Source organism: Acartia tonsa, chromosome 10, assembly GCF_053477335.1.
Source record: "Acartia tonsa isolate MP-2025a chromosome 10, ASM5347733v1, whole genome shotgun sequence".
NCBI lineage: Eukaryota > Metazoa > Arthropoda > Copepoda > Calanoida > Acartiidae > Acartia > Acartia tonsa.
Window position 1 is genome coordinate 1,770,311 of NC_137269.1, and position 19,772 is coordinate 1,790,082.

The following is a 19,772-nucleotide window of genomic DNA, read 5'->3' on the forward strand; positions in this document are numbered from 1 at the left end:
AGGGAAAGCGCCAGAAACTATAATTTCATCAAGTTTTATAAGAATACTAGCGGCTACGCCCCTAGAGGCCTCTAGTGGCACTTTAAATGTTTTTGTTTGTTAAATTTAATTTTTTATGTACGATACCACCTTATTTGACGTTGAAGTCTCCCCTAAGGGGGGGATTTTTTTGTTTTTGGGGGGGTTAGGGGTGTCCCACCCCTCAAGAAAATATCTTAAAACCACCACAGGACCAGTAGGTATATTCCCTGAAGAGTAGAGCCCATTCGGTTCAGTGGTTACCGAGATCTTAAGCTTCAGACGGACAGACAGACGGACAGACGGACAGACGGACAGACAGACATCGTTCTACTTTGTATTATAGATATGAAAATTATATTTTAGGGCTAAAAAATCATGAATTACTGAAGCATCAGCGAAATAACACCCTTATGTAAATAAAATCAAGCTAAGAAAAATTGGTTAGAAAAAAAAGTAGGATATATGAAAGATGATTTTTTTTAACTTTAATAGTTATTTCTCGCATCGTATTATAAACAGCTTTCCGCGGATATAGAATGTACAATTATAAGATTAAAACCAGTTTTTTTAGCCCCGAGGTGCCGAAGACACTGGCTAAAAAAACTTATTTTAATCTTATGATTGTATATTTTTATATTCGTAGAAAGCTGAATATAATACGATGCTACACATAGTTTTTTCGTATGGATAAGAACCGGTTCCTATCAACCGGGTTCGAATGAATACGAAAAGGCTATTTACAACCTAAAGAATAACAAACACACCAACAAACAATTTTGTATTTTGTGTATCCGTAAGCATCCATTACAAAAATGCCTTTTACATATATTCGACTCTAATTAAAGCTTTATTATATGCTTTTTTTTAAAGCTCTATCATATGCTTTTTTATGACAAACTAACAATAAATAGGCACCAGTTAGTTAGTAGCAATGAAAAATTAAACTATAAATTACTGTTTGGTTAAAAAAAGAATAGGTTTCGTGATTTCTTTTATGATTTTAAACTACGAAGGTTTCTATAATTTTAACCTGTTTAAATTAACGAAAAAAGCTAACTGTAACGGACGAACGTACAGACAGACCATAATTATAGAAAAGCTTTGCTGTTAAAAATCACGAATAAAACTGCAGAAAGGTAATGTAAAGGAGGAACAATAAAGGCAACATCCATAAGAAAAAAAAAATTATAATTGCAAAAAGAATAAGAGAAAAAATTAACTATATATTTATTATTTACCCCATAAATTAGGTAAGTCAGGAACCAATTAGCATCCAAAGGACGGACTGACAAATTAAGTTATAGAGTAACATTACATAATATAAATAATTTAACAATAAAAATATTAAATTTATCTTAATATTAAAAAATATAAATAACATTTGTGGAATTTGTCAAATTTCAGCCAAGATAAATAAATAAAATATTACTAATTACATTTTCAAATATTTATTTTATCTTTAATTACACAAATATTTGATATTCTAATTGCTAAATTCAAGTAAAATCGAGTTTATAAATATATTAACAACGTAAATAAATAATATTTGAAAAAGTTATTTGTTGCAAAGCGTCTCTATAATTCACTTTGTCTGTCTGTTGAAAGGAAGAAATTATGTTACTTTTGATTGTACAAAAAATATGATTTACGCTTTTAGAGATTGAAAACTTAAACACTGTGAGATCCTAGCGGGTGTCACACAATCTAAAACTAAAAGTCAACGTAACTCAACTCAAAAAGGCGTTACAGAACTGAAATTTTACATGGCATTTGCTTTAACGGGATATAATGTGGAACTGCGAAGAAACGGCGGCGGAACGGTGGAAAGTAGCGGTTTAACCAAGTTTAAAAAATTAGGATATTATGTAACCCGTCCAATTAAGGACCATAATGTGATTTTCTCGGCTTATGCTAAAAAATAAAATTTTAATTCTTAAAAAAATTTGTGGTTATTTCAATAAACACAGGCATCCACTATTTAACTTTATCCGTCCGTCTGTTTGGCTATAATAAATATTTTTTAAATATTTCAGTGCTTCACTACTAATGTTGTCATCCTCGTTATTTTTCATAAGTTTGTTAAAAGTAACTTTCTTATCTTTCTTTGTTTTTATAATTATATTACTAAAAACTTGGTGTGCATTTGTCTTGAGAGGTTTAAAGTTAATATTTGTAAAGTTAATTCAATTGAAAAGCAGCAGTTTTATTATTTTCAAAACTTCGTGAGGAAAAGTTTGGGGACTGCAGGTTTGTACCAACCAATTAATTTAATCCCTCCCTACGTATATATTACTTACATATCTATCTACTTTTCAAAGATCTTTAGCAAAAAAGGAAAGAATTGGGCAACCTATAAGAATTAGAAAGATCAATTGGAATTTTTATTAATTTTTCTCATATTCATTCGAATCCAGGGGATAAGAACCGGTTCTCATCCATACGAAAAAACTATGTCTAGCATCGTATTATATCCAGCTTTCTACGAATAATAATATGTTCAATCATAAGATTCAAACTAGTTTTTTTTAGCCCGCGCCTTCGGCACCTCGGGGCTAAAAAACTGGTTTTAATCTGATAATTGTACATTCTATATCCGCGGAAAGCTGTTTATAATACGATGCGAGAAATAACTATTATTTAACAAGGATGACAACATCCATAAAAGCGAGTCACTAAAACGGTAGGACAACGGACATTAACACATGTATAGTGTCAGAACTGAATAATCAGAATATAAATGTTTAAGAGTCGAAGCAAAATTGTAAATAAATTTGTTAAAAAACTGCTTGATACAGGATAATGTTTATGGACATACTTACATTTTAGGACTTGGTTATAGAGTTGCTTCGCTTATAACATTATACTTTGTTGTCCCAGGAATTAAGATACCAAAAATAAGATCAATCGGATAATTAGATCACATAAAAATTTGTTGTTAAAAAAGTAAAAAAATCAACATGCCTAAATAAACGAAAAAAGATATCCGTTACGGACGGAGGGACGGACCGACCCTAATTATAGAAAAGCTTCTCTTTTAAAAAGGTGCTAATTTTGTTGACTTGCAAATCAAAAATATCTAATGGGGATGGGGTAAAGGGGTATTTACCCCCTCAAAATTTAAAACCCCTTAGTTTACCCTTCTAAACAATAAGCTTGGACGTTCTTGTGCTTGATAATTAAAAATGAATAAGAATGTTACCAAATTACGATAAATTCTAGCATAAACGGTAAAAAAGAACAGTTATCAATTAAGTATTAAAATAATATAATTTTTGTTTCCGAGAATGTCTATATATATACTGTTTTTACTTGATCTCAACATTTACTCTCTTTCCTTATTAAAACCAGAATGTTTTATGTTTTATGGGGAAGGCAACTTTATCTCAAAAAATTAATCCAAAACATAGGAGGCTAACTCAAATATTTAATTTAAATAGGAGAATATCATTTCAGCCGTTTTATAAATCTGAAAGGACTCAATAACATAATGTTTTCACTATCGACGTTTCCTTGACTATAATTCAAAATTCAAAGTAGGACGAACTTTTTAGTATGATAATATTGATTACTGAGTTGCTACGATTCCTAAATCGTACCTAATTCTTATAGGAATAATCCAGACAAGTTTGAAATCGATATAGTAATTCTAACATGACTAAAATAACGGTTAAACAGATATTCTTTACGAACGTACAGACAGACCTATAGAACAGCATCACTTTTAAAATTGTAAGTGTAGTAGCAGCATTTAGTGCCCTAGCAAAATGAGGATATATGTATGTCAATGTTTTTGGCCTACCTATTCTATTGACATCCGGAAATACATAATACCTCATCTCTTTTCTAGGAGGTTTCTTTACCACTTTCTTTACCCTTTCTTTTTCCCTCTACTATGACGTCAATAGAATAAGTAGGCCAAAAGCTGTTACATATATCCCCATTTTCCTAGGGCACTGAACACAGCTACGTAAGTGTAGTGTACTGTACCTGGTGAGCCAACTCATGAGCAATAACAGTGGCCACCCATTGCTTGGATTTGGTACTGCTTACTCCTGGCGTGAACAGCAAGGAAGTTTCCCTGAATAAAAAAAACATATTTTACAACAATGATAACAAAAATAGGATAATTGGACATAATGTACATTACTAGAGTGTCAAACAATTTTCATTTATGAAATTTATGATTGCTTATTATTTTTATGCCACTATTTTAAGAGATTGCACGGTGATTTTAAGATTTAAGACTACCTAGTACCTACATATGATTTCAAACATCTTTGCTACTAATGAAAATACTTGTCCTTATTATGTTTTCAGAAATACGTATGACGTACTTACTTAATGCATAGAATATAAATGCTATGAAGTCAAACACCAATGTACTATACAATGTGAATATATATCAAATGCATTAGTTTGTTCCAAAGTCTATTGTTTTTAGTTCATTGTGTACAAAATAAATTCAGTTCATTTTTAATTTGTTTAGTTATTTTTTTAAGTTTAAGATGTCAATATATACATAAGACCAAAAGTAGCATAGCACAAAAAATCAGGTATTGAGAAACGGACAAAGTAAATTTCAGAGCAAATCTTCAGTGGTCACAAAAAGAGATGAACAAAAAAAGGACATATAGATAAAATATAAAAAAGAATAACAGAATACCAAAAAAGCTTTATAAAAATAGTTTTAGGTCTTTTTAACGTGACTAAAGGGGCGACATACAAGTTAGTTATATACAGAATACTCTATGGAAAGGGATTTCTTCAATTTAAAAATCTATCTCAATAGCGGTTGTATTTTTCAATTAATATCTTGTCATACTCTGATTGAAGAAGGAAGGTTGACCTTCATATTAGGTCCCATGACACTAACCTCACAACTATCACAGACAACCAACTCTTTGATTGCACAACTTTTGTCTAGTTAGGAGCTGCGCCAGTTTCTGGACAAGCAAATGCGCTACATGTTACGCCACAATCGTTAGTTGACTTACTTGGACGTTGTGATAAAGGGAACAAACTGACATACCCTAATTATAGATAAAGTCTACGCTACTATAAAACGCATGTATCTACATGTGCAGGACATGAAAACAAAGTAAGAAAGTTTTCACTATTTGTTGGTTGGATTATCTATAGGATTTCAGGATTAACTTCCGTTCTGTACTTTCCTTACAAATAAGATTATACATGGGAGTATGATAAAAAGATCTTCTAACAACCAGTCATTAGATTTTTTGTTTGTCCGTTGATAAGTCAAATATCTCCCGAGTTGTTTATCAGGGGCATGGACATCAAATGGGGCGGGGGGATGGTAAGGGGTGTTAACCACCACTCAAACTTTGAAACTTATGGTTTTATACCCCCTCTCGAAAAAGCTTGTACGTCCTTGATCAGAGATCTATTATATACACCGAAAAATGCTATAATCTTTAATATACTATGCCTATATCCCTGTGAATAAAAAGCACATGTTTGAAAACACCCAATACTAATAAGAACACGCGTGTACTGCGTATCCAATTAAAGATTTTATTCATAGATATGTCAAACACATATGTATACAATGTTCATAATTATAAGGATTTCAAAGAAAAACAAGGATAACAACATCCATAAAAGCAAAGCTCTGAAACAGTAAGACAGACGAACATTACACTTGTAGAGTGTCAGAATAAAAATGTATAAAATACGGAACAAAATTGTAAGTAAATTTGTTGAAAAACTGCTTACATGCAGGATAATATTTAAGGACATACTTACATTTTTATGTCTTGATTATGGAGATGATTCATTTTTAACATTGTGCTTTGTTGTCCTAGGAATCAGTTCCTTTCCTAACCTATCTTAATTTCCACCCCCGCCCCCACCCAAAAGAAAAACAATTTAGGCGCCATAACCACTGAAAAAAATTGTGTACCATGCTTTTTCAAAAAGAGGACTATCCAGGAACAAGAGCAAGTGATTCTAAGCATCTTCCAGCATTGACCCATAGTATTTTTTTAGTAAATATACTAGGTTTATGTTTAATATTTGGTTTATCTACTAAAAAGTTAGGTTTCACCATGGTTTTATAGGAAAAAAACTTTGAAATGTTAAGTATAGTTTGGTGCATTATCATTGAATGTTTTGATGAGTTCAAACTGTTGTTTAAAAGCTTTGACACAAAAGTTTATTATTGTGATTAAAAATGTATATTTTGAAAAAGGGTTGGTATCTTGTGAACAGTTTAATTAATGTACTTCTGCAATTTACAACATTTGATGCTTTTCTGCAGTGTTATTTTATTTTGTCCTTTGAACTCAACAAAGCATTTGATGATATTGCTTTAAAAATTTATTTACATTTCCAAGTTTTTTTTCATATAAAACCATGGTGAAACCTAACTTTTTAGTCGATATAGCAAATATTAAACATAAACCTAGTATATTCACTAAAAAAAATACTATGGGTCAATGCTGGAAGATGCCTAGAATCACTTGCTCTGGTTCGTGGATAGTCCTCTTTAGCTTAATTATGTGGGGTAAAAACCCCACTCCTTTCCCCCCCCCCCCCCCCATAAAAAAAATTAGGGACAAATAAACATTAAACAGGCAGACAGAAGACACAGAACACCTATAGGGTAGAATCACGACTACAAAGCACAATACCAAGAACTAATTTGGTATGAGTCCTTAATAAGTGATAAAAAGACTAATGCTATTGACATTAATGAACGAGGAAAATTTTTATTGAAAATCATACAAAAAATCATAATTTGTGGTGATTTATAAGTATTAACAAGTAAAGTAGTAAAGATGTTAGAAATTTTGTGAGCAAATTAAATTAATAAACATCTAAAACTATAATAAATCTTAATCTATCAAAGATTGAAACATTTTGACGATATTCACTATTAATCAAGGATGACAAAATCCAGTAAAGCAAAGCTCTGAAATGGTAGGAGTCAAAACTGAATAATCACAATATAAATGTATAAAAGTCGAAACAAGCTTGTAAGTAAATGTGTTGAAAAACTGCTTAAATACAGGATAATGTTTAGGGACATACTTACATTTTTACGACTTGATTATACCTGTAGACGCTTTACTTATAACATTGTACTTTGTTGTTCTAGGAATCAGTATTTAAAAATCAGATCAATCGGAGAATTAAATTAAATAAAAATTTGCTGTTAAAAAAGGTAAAAATCAACATGTTTAAACTGGACATACGGACATTCTGGTAACAATAATAGAGTTGCTACGCTTTCCAAATGGTACTTAACTACTCCAAGAATCACCATGCAAAGTATGAAATCGAAAGGACAATTCTAACCTGTCTAAAATATCGAAAATAGCTAACCGTTACAAACGGACGGACCTATCCTAAATATAGAAAAGTCTAGGTTTTAATAATGAATACAATAGTAGTAATGCTGTTTGAAATTTTATGGGCAAAATGAACATTCAAGAATTGGAGGATAGAGAGAAAGATAAAAAGAAAGTGAAATATAAACAGGAAGACAATATTCTGTAGCAAAGAATCTCATTAACCGCTGAATCGAGAATAGGTCAAGAGAAGGTTTTTAACTATTTTGAGGATGGGTATCTCATTCTCCACCCTGCCAATACAAAATTACCACACCATAAAAATATTTTTTCTTTTTAAATCTTGAAATAAATTGGGAGGGAGGGTAAACTTCTCCCTCCCCCCCCCCTCCACTACCCCTCCTTTAGTTCTTCTATGATGATAGCCGCTGGTATAATAATAAACAATAACGTATATTTATATGAAAAATGAGAGGAATAGAAAGATTGAGAAAGAAGTGCTGTGCCGTGTAGGGGCACAGGTTGTTCATTCCTGTGTAACCAACCATATTTTGCTCGTCATATCCCGGTTAACACACATTCATAGTGCAGAGTGATGCTTGGGCCTCGTTACGGTGGCCGGCGAAATTTTTTTTTACAAATATTTATATTTTCAAGGGTAATAAAAATTTGGCTACCCTGGCATAACAGACGGGAAGAATAGACAGAATCTTAAAAGAGTAGCTGCGCAAAAATATTAGTATTTAGTACTAGTTAATTAGCTCAGTATAAAAAAAAACATGTTTTGTTATTGTTATTAATTAAGACATCATTGAGAAGGGAGGGGGGGGGGGGGGTAGTCAAATCATCTCGTAATACTTGTAAAATATATAATCTAACTATTGGGGACATTGAAATGCTTATTAAGCCGGTACCCAAAGTTCATAATCATGGTTTATTATTTGTTGGCTTAAAAACATTGGGTACTTTTATTACTTTTAATTGGCTGGTCTGAAACGTTTCAACCATTAGTTTCAAATTCAATATCAGGGATGTTTCCATTTCGTATCCTTATGAAAACAAAAAAAAGGGGAATAGTCCCTTTCGTGGCAACGCCCCTTAAGGGGCGATTCGTTGTATTTTTAAAATGGCTTTTTATAGATTATTTTAGGTTAGGTTAGGTTATATTGGGTTAGGTGATTGCCCCACAGGGATAGGTAATTGGCCAAGCAGGGTTAGAGCCCCCCGCAGGGACTAGAAATAGGACCAAAGCTACTGTGAAAAAAACGAAGAATCGCCACTTAAGGAGCGTTGCCACCAAAGAGACTATACCCAAAAATGTAATTATTACCTGTAAGTAATAAGTCCCCAATTTTCCATAGCTCCTGCCGCAAAATCGGGTATGGCAATCAAATCTAAAAATTTTAATCAAATTTTATATTACTCTTAGAACTTGTCGTTATAGACCAGTGTTCAGTTGTCATAAAAAGAGATAGAGAAAAAGAAAAGGTAATGAGATGATAAAAAAATAGAAAATATCGAAACCCTTGTCAATGAATGTAAGTCTTACAGATTGTTGCAGCATGACCGACAGACAAACAGACCAACAAACTCATAAACTAGATGCACGAAATTATAAGGAATCATTTATTTCTAGAAGTCTAACTTGAATAGGAGCAGAGAAAATCGCGTTTATCCCCTCAACGTTTCTGATAAAAAGAGGGATGAACATTTCAAGTATAGTTAAGTTTATTACAGGCGCGTCTCTCTATTTGACTATGTAGCTGTCTAGAGAATATGGCCGCCATGTTCCTCCATGAAGTCCTGCCCTCAGCTTCTGCCCATGTACGTACATTCCAATTTAATTAGGTCAATTGTAGAGTAGCTATGCTATTAAAAAAAACCGCCTACCTTGTTTAGGCAAAGGATAGTCAATGCCGAAGAATCTTTCATAGTTCTCTGTAATCTTGATGGCTTGGTCCAGAGCAAAGTCAGCTTGAGATATCTTGTTCTCGGGAGCTATTACTCGAATTGTTACATTGGACTGAAATAAAACAGGATCAATTACATTCAATGATACCGAAGATTTATAGTCTTAAAGAAGTAAGCTGTATGTATATGTGTGAAGTAACGAAAGATCTCATAAATGGCAGGACAATTGGCCAGAGAATTTTTAAAATTTTGGGCGGAATGTTGCATTATTTCTACCCCCCTCCCCGCCCCCCAACAAAAATATGTGGGTATAGTCCCTTTCGTAACATCGCACCTTATGGGGCGATTCTTCGTATTTTTCACAGTAGCTTTTCTCCTATTTCTAGCCCCTGCGGGGGGCTCTAACCTTGCGGGGCTAATTACCTAACCTTGTGGGGCAATCCCCTAACCCATTATAACCTAACCTAAAATAACCTATAAAAAGCCATTTTAAAAATACGACGAATCGCCCCTTATGGGGCGATGTTACGAAAGTGACTATTCCCAACTATATTTTCCTGTATTGACTTAGATTAGATTTTAAAACATAACAAACAAGTACTTTACATTTTTTACATTACTGAAATGTTTTTGTTTTTTTTTAATTGCACTGTTCATTAATAACATTACACAAAATATCTGATTCACCTACCTATCTCAGAAAAATATTTTAATTCTTAATATAAAAAAGAATTAGCTATATACTAGAATTTCTATAAATTTACAACAAACTATTCATATCTTTTCATATATTGGATCTCAAAACTGCAGGGATCTAAAGAGATAACACAATGGCTGATAAATTGATGTAACTCCTCAATGATGATACACAAAATTGTTTCTTCTGTAGGTTACAATTTGGCAGTTGAAACGTTTGGATAATCAACTTAATGAACCAACCAATTAAATTCAATAAGAATTCCCAAAGTTGTTAAGACAAAAAGAAAACATTTTTTATAAAACTTATTATTAAACATTATTATTGAACGATAATTTAATGTACATATTAAATGATTATAGACAAAATTACCCCATCTGTAGATTTGTATAATTATTGGTTTTCAATAAAAGTATCCACAGTTTGAATAAGCTACTTGGTAATAAAAGTTTGGGTACCAGTGTAATTTACAGCCCAATGATCCCTCTCCCACTGATCGTCTATACAATCAATTATCACCCTTTCTAAGCCATCTAAGTTATTACAGCTGCTAACAGCAGACTTTTGCTTTAAGGGTACAGCGCGGTCTGTAAATTTTTCTTCTGTTAAACAAAGTTTTAGAAACATAGTCTGTCATTTCTTGGCTTAAAAACTTTGGAAACTTTCATCTTGATTGATTTATTCAAACTAGAAATAACGGGAATAGTACCTTTCGTGACAACGCCCTGGAGGGGCGATTCGTTGTATTTTAAAAATGGCTTTCGAAAGGTTATTTTAGGTTAGGTTAGGTTATATTGGGTTAGGTGATTGTCCCGCAAGGTTAGGAAATTGGCCCCACAGGGGCTTGAAATAAGAGAAAAGCTACTAAGAAAATACAAAGAATCGTCCCTTAAGGGGCGTTTCCACGAAAGGGACTATACCCGAAATTTCAAACTATGCAAGCAGTAAATTCTTCCTATACAAGCAATGGATGATTTATCATTGTTGGGGATATACAAACAATGTACATCAACCTATCTTCCATTGACTTATCCCTTAAGATCCCTGCATAACTCAAAAAAAAGTTTTACCTTAGTTCTCTTTTTGATGAGTTTAAAATCACAAACAACAAACGCCACAAGGTAGGAAGACATTGGTGCACTCTCGTAAAACTCATTTCTTATCTAGAAAATATTAAATATATTTGTCAATCGTTTCTTAGAAATCTTTTAATGAATTCATATAATGTTCTTAGGACAAACGTGGAAACTTAACCTACCCCTAACCTTTTTAAAACCATCTCATAGGTTTTTGAAATGCCTAACCCCTGCAGAAGGCTTATTTGTATACTCATATCTTAACCTAACCTGTTTAGAAATACTTAATTAACTATATATTTTAGACACTCCTGCGTTTGTCCATTCCGACATTTGTCACTCCTGCATAAGTCCTGCAACCCATATTATGATTTCTGTTTGATTTCTAGTGGAAAAATGTCTATAAACACGATAAGATAAATATTTTTTTAGTATGGATTCGAACCATATTGATTCAGAGCCATGCTGGAAATGCAATTAAATGTGAAAAATATAAATAATTAATAGTTATTTCTCGCATCGTATTAGAAACTGCTTTCCGCGGATATAGAATGTACTATGAGCCTTCGTCACCTCGGGGCTAAAAAACTAGTTTTAATCTTATAATTGTACATTTTTATATTTGTAGAAAGCTGGATATAATACGATGCTAGACATAGTTTTTTCGTATGGATGAGAACCGGTTTCTATCCACCGGATTTGAATGAATACGAGAAAAAGAATTTAAAAATTTGGTTACAAAAAAGTTGCACGAAGCTACCTGGTCTTTTTTGCCTCTGACATCTGATACTTCTTTTATGGGCATGTTGAAAAAGGATTTCAGAGACCTAGAAAATAAATCATTAAAATAAAAAAATCGCTTGAAGATGGTCCTTCACTCTCGCCAGATAAATCGTCTTCCAAGAAAAAGTAGAAAGGTAGAAATGCAAAAAACATTTTTGGCGGCGGCGGAAAATGGCGGCAAACGGCGGGAGCTGCGCCTGCCGCCGTTTTTTTTGAAAGATACCAAAACTTAGGGTAATTAGTGACACAATCCAAAAGATTTTAGCCAATTATCTCTAAAACTAAGGGAGTAGCGCCCAAAATAAAATTGCTGGTATGTCGTGGCACGAGTCACCACGTTTTACCCCCCCCCCCCCCATTTACGGGGTAAAATAAGGATTTACAAAGTTTAAGACAGGTAAACAAACACCCCAATCCGCCTCCCTTTCCCCCTCTCTGGAGGACTATCTATTATACAAAGTAGAATTATGTTTGTCTGTCTGTCTGTTAGTCTGTCTGTTTGTGTCTGTCTGTCTGTCTGTCTGTCTGCCTGCCTGCTTGCCTGTCTGTCTGTCCGTCCGTTCGTCCCTTAAGATCTCGGTAACCGATCGGATTCTACTCTTTAGGGAATTTACCTACTGGTCCTGTGGAGGTTTTAGGCTATTTTCTTGGGGGGTGGGACACCCACAACCCCCCAAAAAACCAAAAAATCCCCCCCCCCCCATTTTTTTGTGAAGATTTTCTTGGTCCTTTTTTTCTTATTTTTTAATTTTATTTTATTTTTTTTTTTATTTTTTTTTTTTATTTTTTTATTTTTTTTTTGAAGATTTCCTTGGTCCTTTTACGAATTTCGCCTTAATTTTTTTTGATCACCTCTTGGGGCAAAGCCCTTAGAGGCTAGGGGCGAAGCCGCTAGTATTACATAATATTATTTTAAAAGGAATTTTTAGAACAGCGACGCTGTAAAAATTGCTTAGTAACATTTCCCTGGAAAATTTAGAATATGATAATTAATTCCTGAAATGAATTCTGACCACAGAGATGGAAGATTCAGGGAGGGAGGGGGGACAATGGGCTGTATAGTACACTAGTACCCAAAGTTTATAATAACGTTTTCGTATTACTTGGCTTAAAAAATTTTGGGGACTTTTATTGAATTTTGATTGCTGGATCATTAAGTTGAGTGTTGAAATCTACATAAAGGGTAACTTCAATTTTCATCATTGTCTTATCCCTTTAGATCCCCGCGGAAAATTATGCTTCCACAAATTGCATAGAATTCTGAGATTATTATGTCTGATAAAAAGCAATAGGTAGCCACTTTATAACTCAGTCATTATCCTATTATCTATAATACAAAGTAGAATGATGTCTGTCCGTCCGTCTGAAGCTTAAGATCTCGGTAACCACTGAACCGATTTGATTCTACTCTTCAGGGTATATACCTACTGGTCCTGTGGTGGTTTTAGGCTATTTTCTTGGGGGGTGGGACACCCCAAACCCTCCAAAAAACAAAAAATCCCCCCCCCCATTTTTTTTATTGCAGAAGATTTCCTTGATCCTTTTTACGAATTTCACCTTAATTTTCTTTTGATCTCCTCTTGGGGCAAAGCCCCTAGAGGTTCGGGGCGAAGCCGCTAGTATTATATAAAGTACTAGGCTTTTTTGGTCTGTAGTGAATGATCTCGCTAACCGCTGAACCTAAATGGTTCTTTTTTTTACAGTAAGCCTTATAGGCCAAGGAAAGGTTTATATCTTTATTTGGGGAGGGTATCTCCACTGTCCCAAGAGAAATCACCCCTATAAACCCCCCCCCCCCTTTAAGTGCCTCTAGAGGGTTCTAGGGGTGTAGGCGCTGGTGTATACAAATTTAAACACGTCAAAGGAGTAATAACCCGCAAATAAAACGCGTGGGAGTCCTTGATAAAATTAATTAACATAATATTTTAACATTTATAACTTTCTGTATAGAGGAACACGACAAATAACACGAATTTATAAAATGAAATTGTACCCCAAAAAAAATATTGTACCAATTACAGTCATATTCCATGTTTGTACATTTAAAAAAAAATTAAAATGTGTTTAACCAATGTATTTATTATTATTTGGATATTACACCAGATATTTATGTACTCTAATAAAGTGAAACTTGTAGCGGGTTAAAATAGCAATCCTCTTGATCCACCCCCTTAACCCAATCCCCTCTCCTCCTATTGGATGAACGAACTGACCAATAAATGATGTCCATGTTAGATTCCTACATTGAGAACAATTGTTTAATACCTGTCATGCGTGATGGTGACCAAGAATTTAGCCTTCAACTGGGGCTCGTCAAAACAAGGAAAGGCTCGTCGTGCAGAGGTTGGCTCAAAATGGGTTGTCGCTAGTCGCCTAAATAGACAATATATAAATCCTTATACTAAAGTAACAGAATGGCTGTTTGTCTGTCTGTGTGTTTGTATGTTTGTACTAAAGGATCTTGCTAACCGCTGAACCGATCCGGTTCTCCTTTACAGGGTATCTTCTCATAGGTCCTGGGAAGGTTTATAACTATTTTAGGGGAGGGTACCACCACCCAAGAGTAATCACAAAAAATCGAATATTCTTTTAACGCACAGACTTCAGCGCGACATAGATAGGTATCGTAGAGACTTGAACGCAACATAAATAGGTATCGTATTATTTTTAAAAACAAACCAAACATTTAAATTGCCACTAGAGGCCTCTTAGGGCGTACAAAGACATTTGATTAGTCATTGTAAAGGAGACCCATGTGAGTCAGTGGTTAGTGACACACAGCTTATTACTTATATACATGGATAAGGGGAAAAAGGAAGACACCATCGGTGAATGGACAAACGGACAAAGTGAGTTATAGACCAGACGTTTAGTGGTCATAAAAACGGAGAGCATGACGTACAGACAGACTGACAGATAAAGTAAGCTGTATACTGAATGTACTTTGGTTACGGTGTTTTCACTAAAATAAAACAACAAACTATTTTATCTATCTTATTTATTAATGACGAACTGTAATACGACACAATTAATTATAGAGTAGCTTCAACACAGAAAAAGACTATAATTATCATTTCAGATTAAAACCAGTTTTGTTAGCCCCTAGGGGTCAAATGGTCGGGCATTGGTTGTTATTACTGGTTACTGCTTTATTATTTTTATTTTGATATTCGTGTAAATTATCTGTAATTCGATGCTATGCAATATGTACATGATTTTTCAGTATGGCTGAGAGCCGGTTCCAATCCTACGGATACTAAGTTTTGAAGCCATAATGGAAAGCTTATTACTACCTAAGTAAAACTATCTACAGTCCAATTACCCGCGTCCGTGGCTCAACACGTAGCACACTCGCTCGTCTTTGGAAAGGTGATATGTTCGAATCTCGACTTTACACCGCGTCTTGACTAACGACGTTAAAAATGGTTCCTACTGCCACTATTTCTAGTGGGCGACATTAATAGTTAGAGTAGGGGGAATGCCTTAGCCCAAAACAGGCGCAACTCATTACCATGCCTATTTAGGACTTCTCAGACAAAGGTCGTGCAATCAAATGGTTGGTTGTCTGATGGGTATTACTTAACCTAATACCCCGGGTGTTTGAACAGAACAGGAAACATTTGGCTCCCCTTGGTTATCCTGGGTTGTTGGACCGTGGCGTTTGAATGTCATGGACAGCATCTCCGCCCGTATGAGGTGATTGGCGCGGAAAAATGTACTGTCTACATCATTCAAGTTGATTAAACAATCATTAGACTTTCATTCATTAGAAGTTTTAAACTTTTTATTTTCAAGTTTATTTATTATGAAACATAAACAAGGATGGCAACATCCATAAGTAGCGAAGCACAAAAAAATCATATACGTATATTTAAAGTGTATTCATTAATTGATTTATTGGAGAAAATAAACAAGAAACCCTGTTTTATTTTGTATAATGATGATGGTCAAAGTCAGGGATAAGGGATGGGAAACCTGACCGAAAATTAGGTCTCAGCCTCCTTTTAAAAGTGATGGGGCAACTTTTCTTTTTTGCCTATAAAATCAACTCATTTCCCCCAGTTCCTCATTGGCTGTAGGCCAATATCCAATAGCCTGAAACTTGCTTTTAGCATTAACCAATTAATTAATAACAAACGCGTCCCCCAGTTCATTATTGGCTAAATTAATTCAAGCAAACATAAATTTCTGCTATTAGAAAGACAACAATGGAAACTTTCTGCTATTAGAATGACAACAATATATATGACGTTCAATCACATCAACTTATTATTAAATTTACACATTAATAAATGTCCATATAGCAAAACATAAATTGAGAGATCGTTTTTTGAAGACTGAGTAGGATTCAACATTTTATACTTTAGAACAATGTGAAAAACTCATGTCTTTAGACAATTTAAAAGTTACATTTCATGTGGAATTGATAACCCATCTAAATGATCACAAATACAAAACTAGTTCAATATGTAATAAAAGTGTACTGTGTTTTGTTAAAAAAAAAATTTCATTAATTTTGGTAAAAACTATTGCACACTTAATTGAACTTTTCTGTTAATATTTAACGTAAAATAAATTTTTTTTTTTAAATTCTTAATTTATATGTTTGCTATGGAAAAATTAGTTGATAGAATGTTACCCATGTACTTATTCAATTCTACTTAATTTATTTATTAAAGCTGGGGAGCTAAAGCGGTGTTTATTTCTATTTACAAATTTTGGAGTGAAGTAGATCCCCCCTTAAAATGTTTAAAAATAAATCAGATTTAACCATCTCAAAAAAAACTTTTTTTTAAATGGGGGGGGGGGGGGGTTGGCGAAGTAATAACGGGATTCTACTTAAAGCCACTAACATATTGGTTCTTTGAAAAGTTTTTATTGTATTTTATGATAGGTGAAATCAACTACCTGAATTCTATTCTATACTTTTTTTCTTTGCATTCATATAATAGCTATTTCATCATTGTTCATAGTTTTCAAATCTAACTGCTGCGTCATCCCGAAACTAGTTTTTTAGGCCTAGATGGAAAATAGGCCTGGAATAATATTTTCTTACGTTTCCCATCCCTTATCCCTGGGTCAAAGTAAATTACATAAAAGATGCTCATAACAATGGGAAAAATTATTTTGATACTGATATCCCAAAAAAGGACCAAAATTGGACCAAAAACACCAAAGATATAGGGAAATATGTAAAACATATAAAAATAGCAAAAACCTGCTAAAAGACAGTCTGACCGCCATTCTTGTTTTCTTAAAACGACAGGAAATTTAATTTTTAAATCCTTAACTTAATAAAATTTGGAAAATCGGACTATATACATCAACGATATAGAAAAATTTTAAAATAGCCAAAAACCTGCAAAAAGGAAGTCTAACCGTCATGGTTGTTTGCTTTAAACAACAGGAAATTTAATTTTGATATGTATAACTGAAAAAAATTTGAAAATTGTACCATAAACACCAAAGATATGGAGAAAAATGTGAAAAATACAAAAATAGCCTAAAACCTGCTGAAAGGCAGTCTGGCTGTCATAGTTGTTTTCTTTAAAGGACAGGAAATTTAATTTTGATATCTATAACTAAAAAATTTTGGAAATCGGACCATAAACACCAAATATATGCTTATATATGGCTTAAATAGAAGATGTCATAGCACATTCAAATTCTAAAAAAATCCCCACCCTAATCATCATACTATAAGTAACATATGCACAAGGACAAGTTCTTTGTTAATGAAGGACGGATGGACAAACCCTAAGAATAAAAAAGCTTGGCTTTTAAAACTTTTTGTGTTTTGTAATATTTAAGTGTTGATAATGAACTTATTAAGGTATTCAACATTTCTATACAAGATCTTTTTACTCAAAACTTTTTATAGTCTGAACAATCTAAATATAAAAAAATTTCTTGTGAAGGACACATTCAAGAGATATCAAATTAATACAAGGGGATGTATATCTTCCAATACCCTAACCCTGTCAGAGTCTAAACCTGTGTAGCCCAAGTACTCTAACCCTAAGGGGCTAACCAGTACCCAATGTTACCTAACCAAAGGTTAATATATAATTGATACGATTCCTATTACAAAAAACTCAACTATCCCCCTTTCATATCTCATTTTATTTTAAATAATTAGAGGGGTTTTCTGTGATCTAGAGAAAAGTCAAATATACGAACTGAATGTTTAGTCCTGCGCATAGGTTATGGTATATTCATTAAAAATTTCGGATCTACTGCAGTTCACGGTAAAATATTGGTAATCAATATTTCCAAAAATTTATTAATTTTAAAGGCTGCTAGCTGCCAAACGGCTGAACGTACAGATCATGCCCGCACACTGTTTTGGGCGGCATATGAAGGCCTACAAATAATCTGGAATAGCCATAAATCAATAATGCATAATTATCTCGTAGAGCAGAGAAATTCGCGAAATAGACCTATTTTACGCGTTTTTTCTTCAGTGAAGCTTTCCCTGTGCATACTTGGATCTTGGCTATTCCAGATTATTTGTAGGCCTTCTTATGCCGCTTAAAATGGTGTGCGGGTATGATCTGTACGTTCAGCAGTTTGGCAGCTAGCAGCATTTAAAATTCATAGATTTTTGGAAATATTGCTTACCAGCAATATTTTACCGTGAACTGCAGTAACTCCAAAATTTCAGCTTTATATCTTCAATAGAGGCTCAGAAAATCATTCTTCCCCTTAGCCATACAGACGGGCGGACAGACGAACAGCAAGTTATATAGTAGCTTCGCTACTATGTAAAATTGAAATGACAAACCTTTCATTGCCTTCATTATCTTTGTAAGTAGATAGATAAAATCCTTCCAAAGATTGTGTCAGAATATACTCGAACTTCAACCTACATAAAAATAACAAGGATGTTAGTAATCTATAATACAAAGTAGCTTGATGTCTGTCCGTCCGTCTGTCTGTCTGTCTGTCCGACCCTTAAGATCTTGGTAACCACTGAACCGATCGGATTTTACTCTTTAGGGAATATATCTACTGGTCCTGTGGTGGTTTAAGGCTATTTTTTTTACCCCCAACCACCCCCCCCCCCCAAGAATGGAAAAATCTCTCCCTCCCTTTTTTAAAATTATTTAAAATTTGTGGGGGCATCTCCAGAGGTAATTTTTTTCTTTAATTACCTCTTGGGGTAAAGCCCCTAGGGGCGAAGCCGCTATTAGTTTATAATCAAATAAGTTAAGAGGGGGGTGGGGGGAGGGCGCAATGAAATAGTGAGCTAGGTTTAGACTACCAGCGGATTTTAAATAATTGTGAAGAGTTAATAAATTTCCTTCAGGCTGACGTGCTACTACCGAGTCCTAGAGAATTTGATGAATGTGAATGTTTTACCACAACAAACTGACGAACATGCAACGTAATATAGAGAGTAGCTTCGATTCTAAAATTTACCTAATGCTGTAGGTCCTTCCAGGTCTCATAGGTTGGTCAGTCTCCAGGTATAACTGATCTCGAGCTGGATATTCCAGAATTCTAAACATAGATGTAGATATATTACATGTATAGAAATCTATAATACAAAGTAGAATGATGTTTGTCCATCTGTCCCTTAAGATCTTGGTAATCACTGAACCAGTTGGATTCTACTCTCCATGGAATATACCTACTGGTCCTGTGGTGGTTTTAAGCTATTTTTTTGTGGCGTGGGACACCCCCAATTACCCCCCCCCCAAAAAAAAAAAAAAATCCCCCTCATTTTTAATCAGTTCGAAATTAGTGGTTGCAGCTTCATTTATTTATTTTTAATTCTTGTGGCAAAGTCCCTAGAGGCTATGTGCGAAGCCGCTAGTGTAATTTATAAAGAAAGATAGAATAAATAGATAGATAGTTAGCTAATGGAATAAATAGATATATAGTTAGGATAAGCCCATTGCATTTAAGGGCCCTGTATTCAAAGAAGTAAATGGAGGGGAGGGGGGTACAGATAAACAGCTTTGAACCATC

The 19,772-nt window shown here is 33.9% G+C and overlaps 1 protein-coding gene across 1 annotated transcript in view; it reads right to left on the reverse strand.

Moving 5' to 3' along the window:
• Positions 1 to 19,772, reverse strand: part of LOC145330871 (endoplasmic reticulum aminopeptidase 1-like) — a 112,349-nt gene that overhangs the window by 72,733 nt on the left and 19,844 nt on the right. Inside the window, exons 7-14 of the mRNA XM_080175534.1 lie at positions 19,221 to 19,301; positions 18,583 to 18,663; positions 14,064 to 14,171; positions 11,776 to 11,842; positions 11,010 to 11,102; positions 9,222 to 9,354; positions 8,662 to 8,725; positions 4,009 to 4,099 (exon numbers count right to left, since the gene is read on the reverse strand). Of these exons, the coding sequence (XP_080031660.1) occupies positions 4,009 to 4,099; positions 8,662 to 8,725; positions 9,222 to 9,354; positions 11,010 to 11,102; positions 11,776 to 11,842; positions 14,064 to 14,171; positions 18,583 to 18,663; positions 19,221 to 19,301 (718 nt within the window). The remainder of the gene's footprint in view (positions 1 to 4,008; positions 4,100 to 8,661; positions 8,726 to 9,221; positions 9,355 to 11,009; positions 11,103 to 11,775; positions 11,843 to 14,063; positions 14,172 to 18,582; positions 18,664 to 19,220; positions 19,302 to 19,772) is intronic.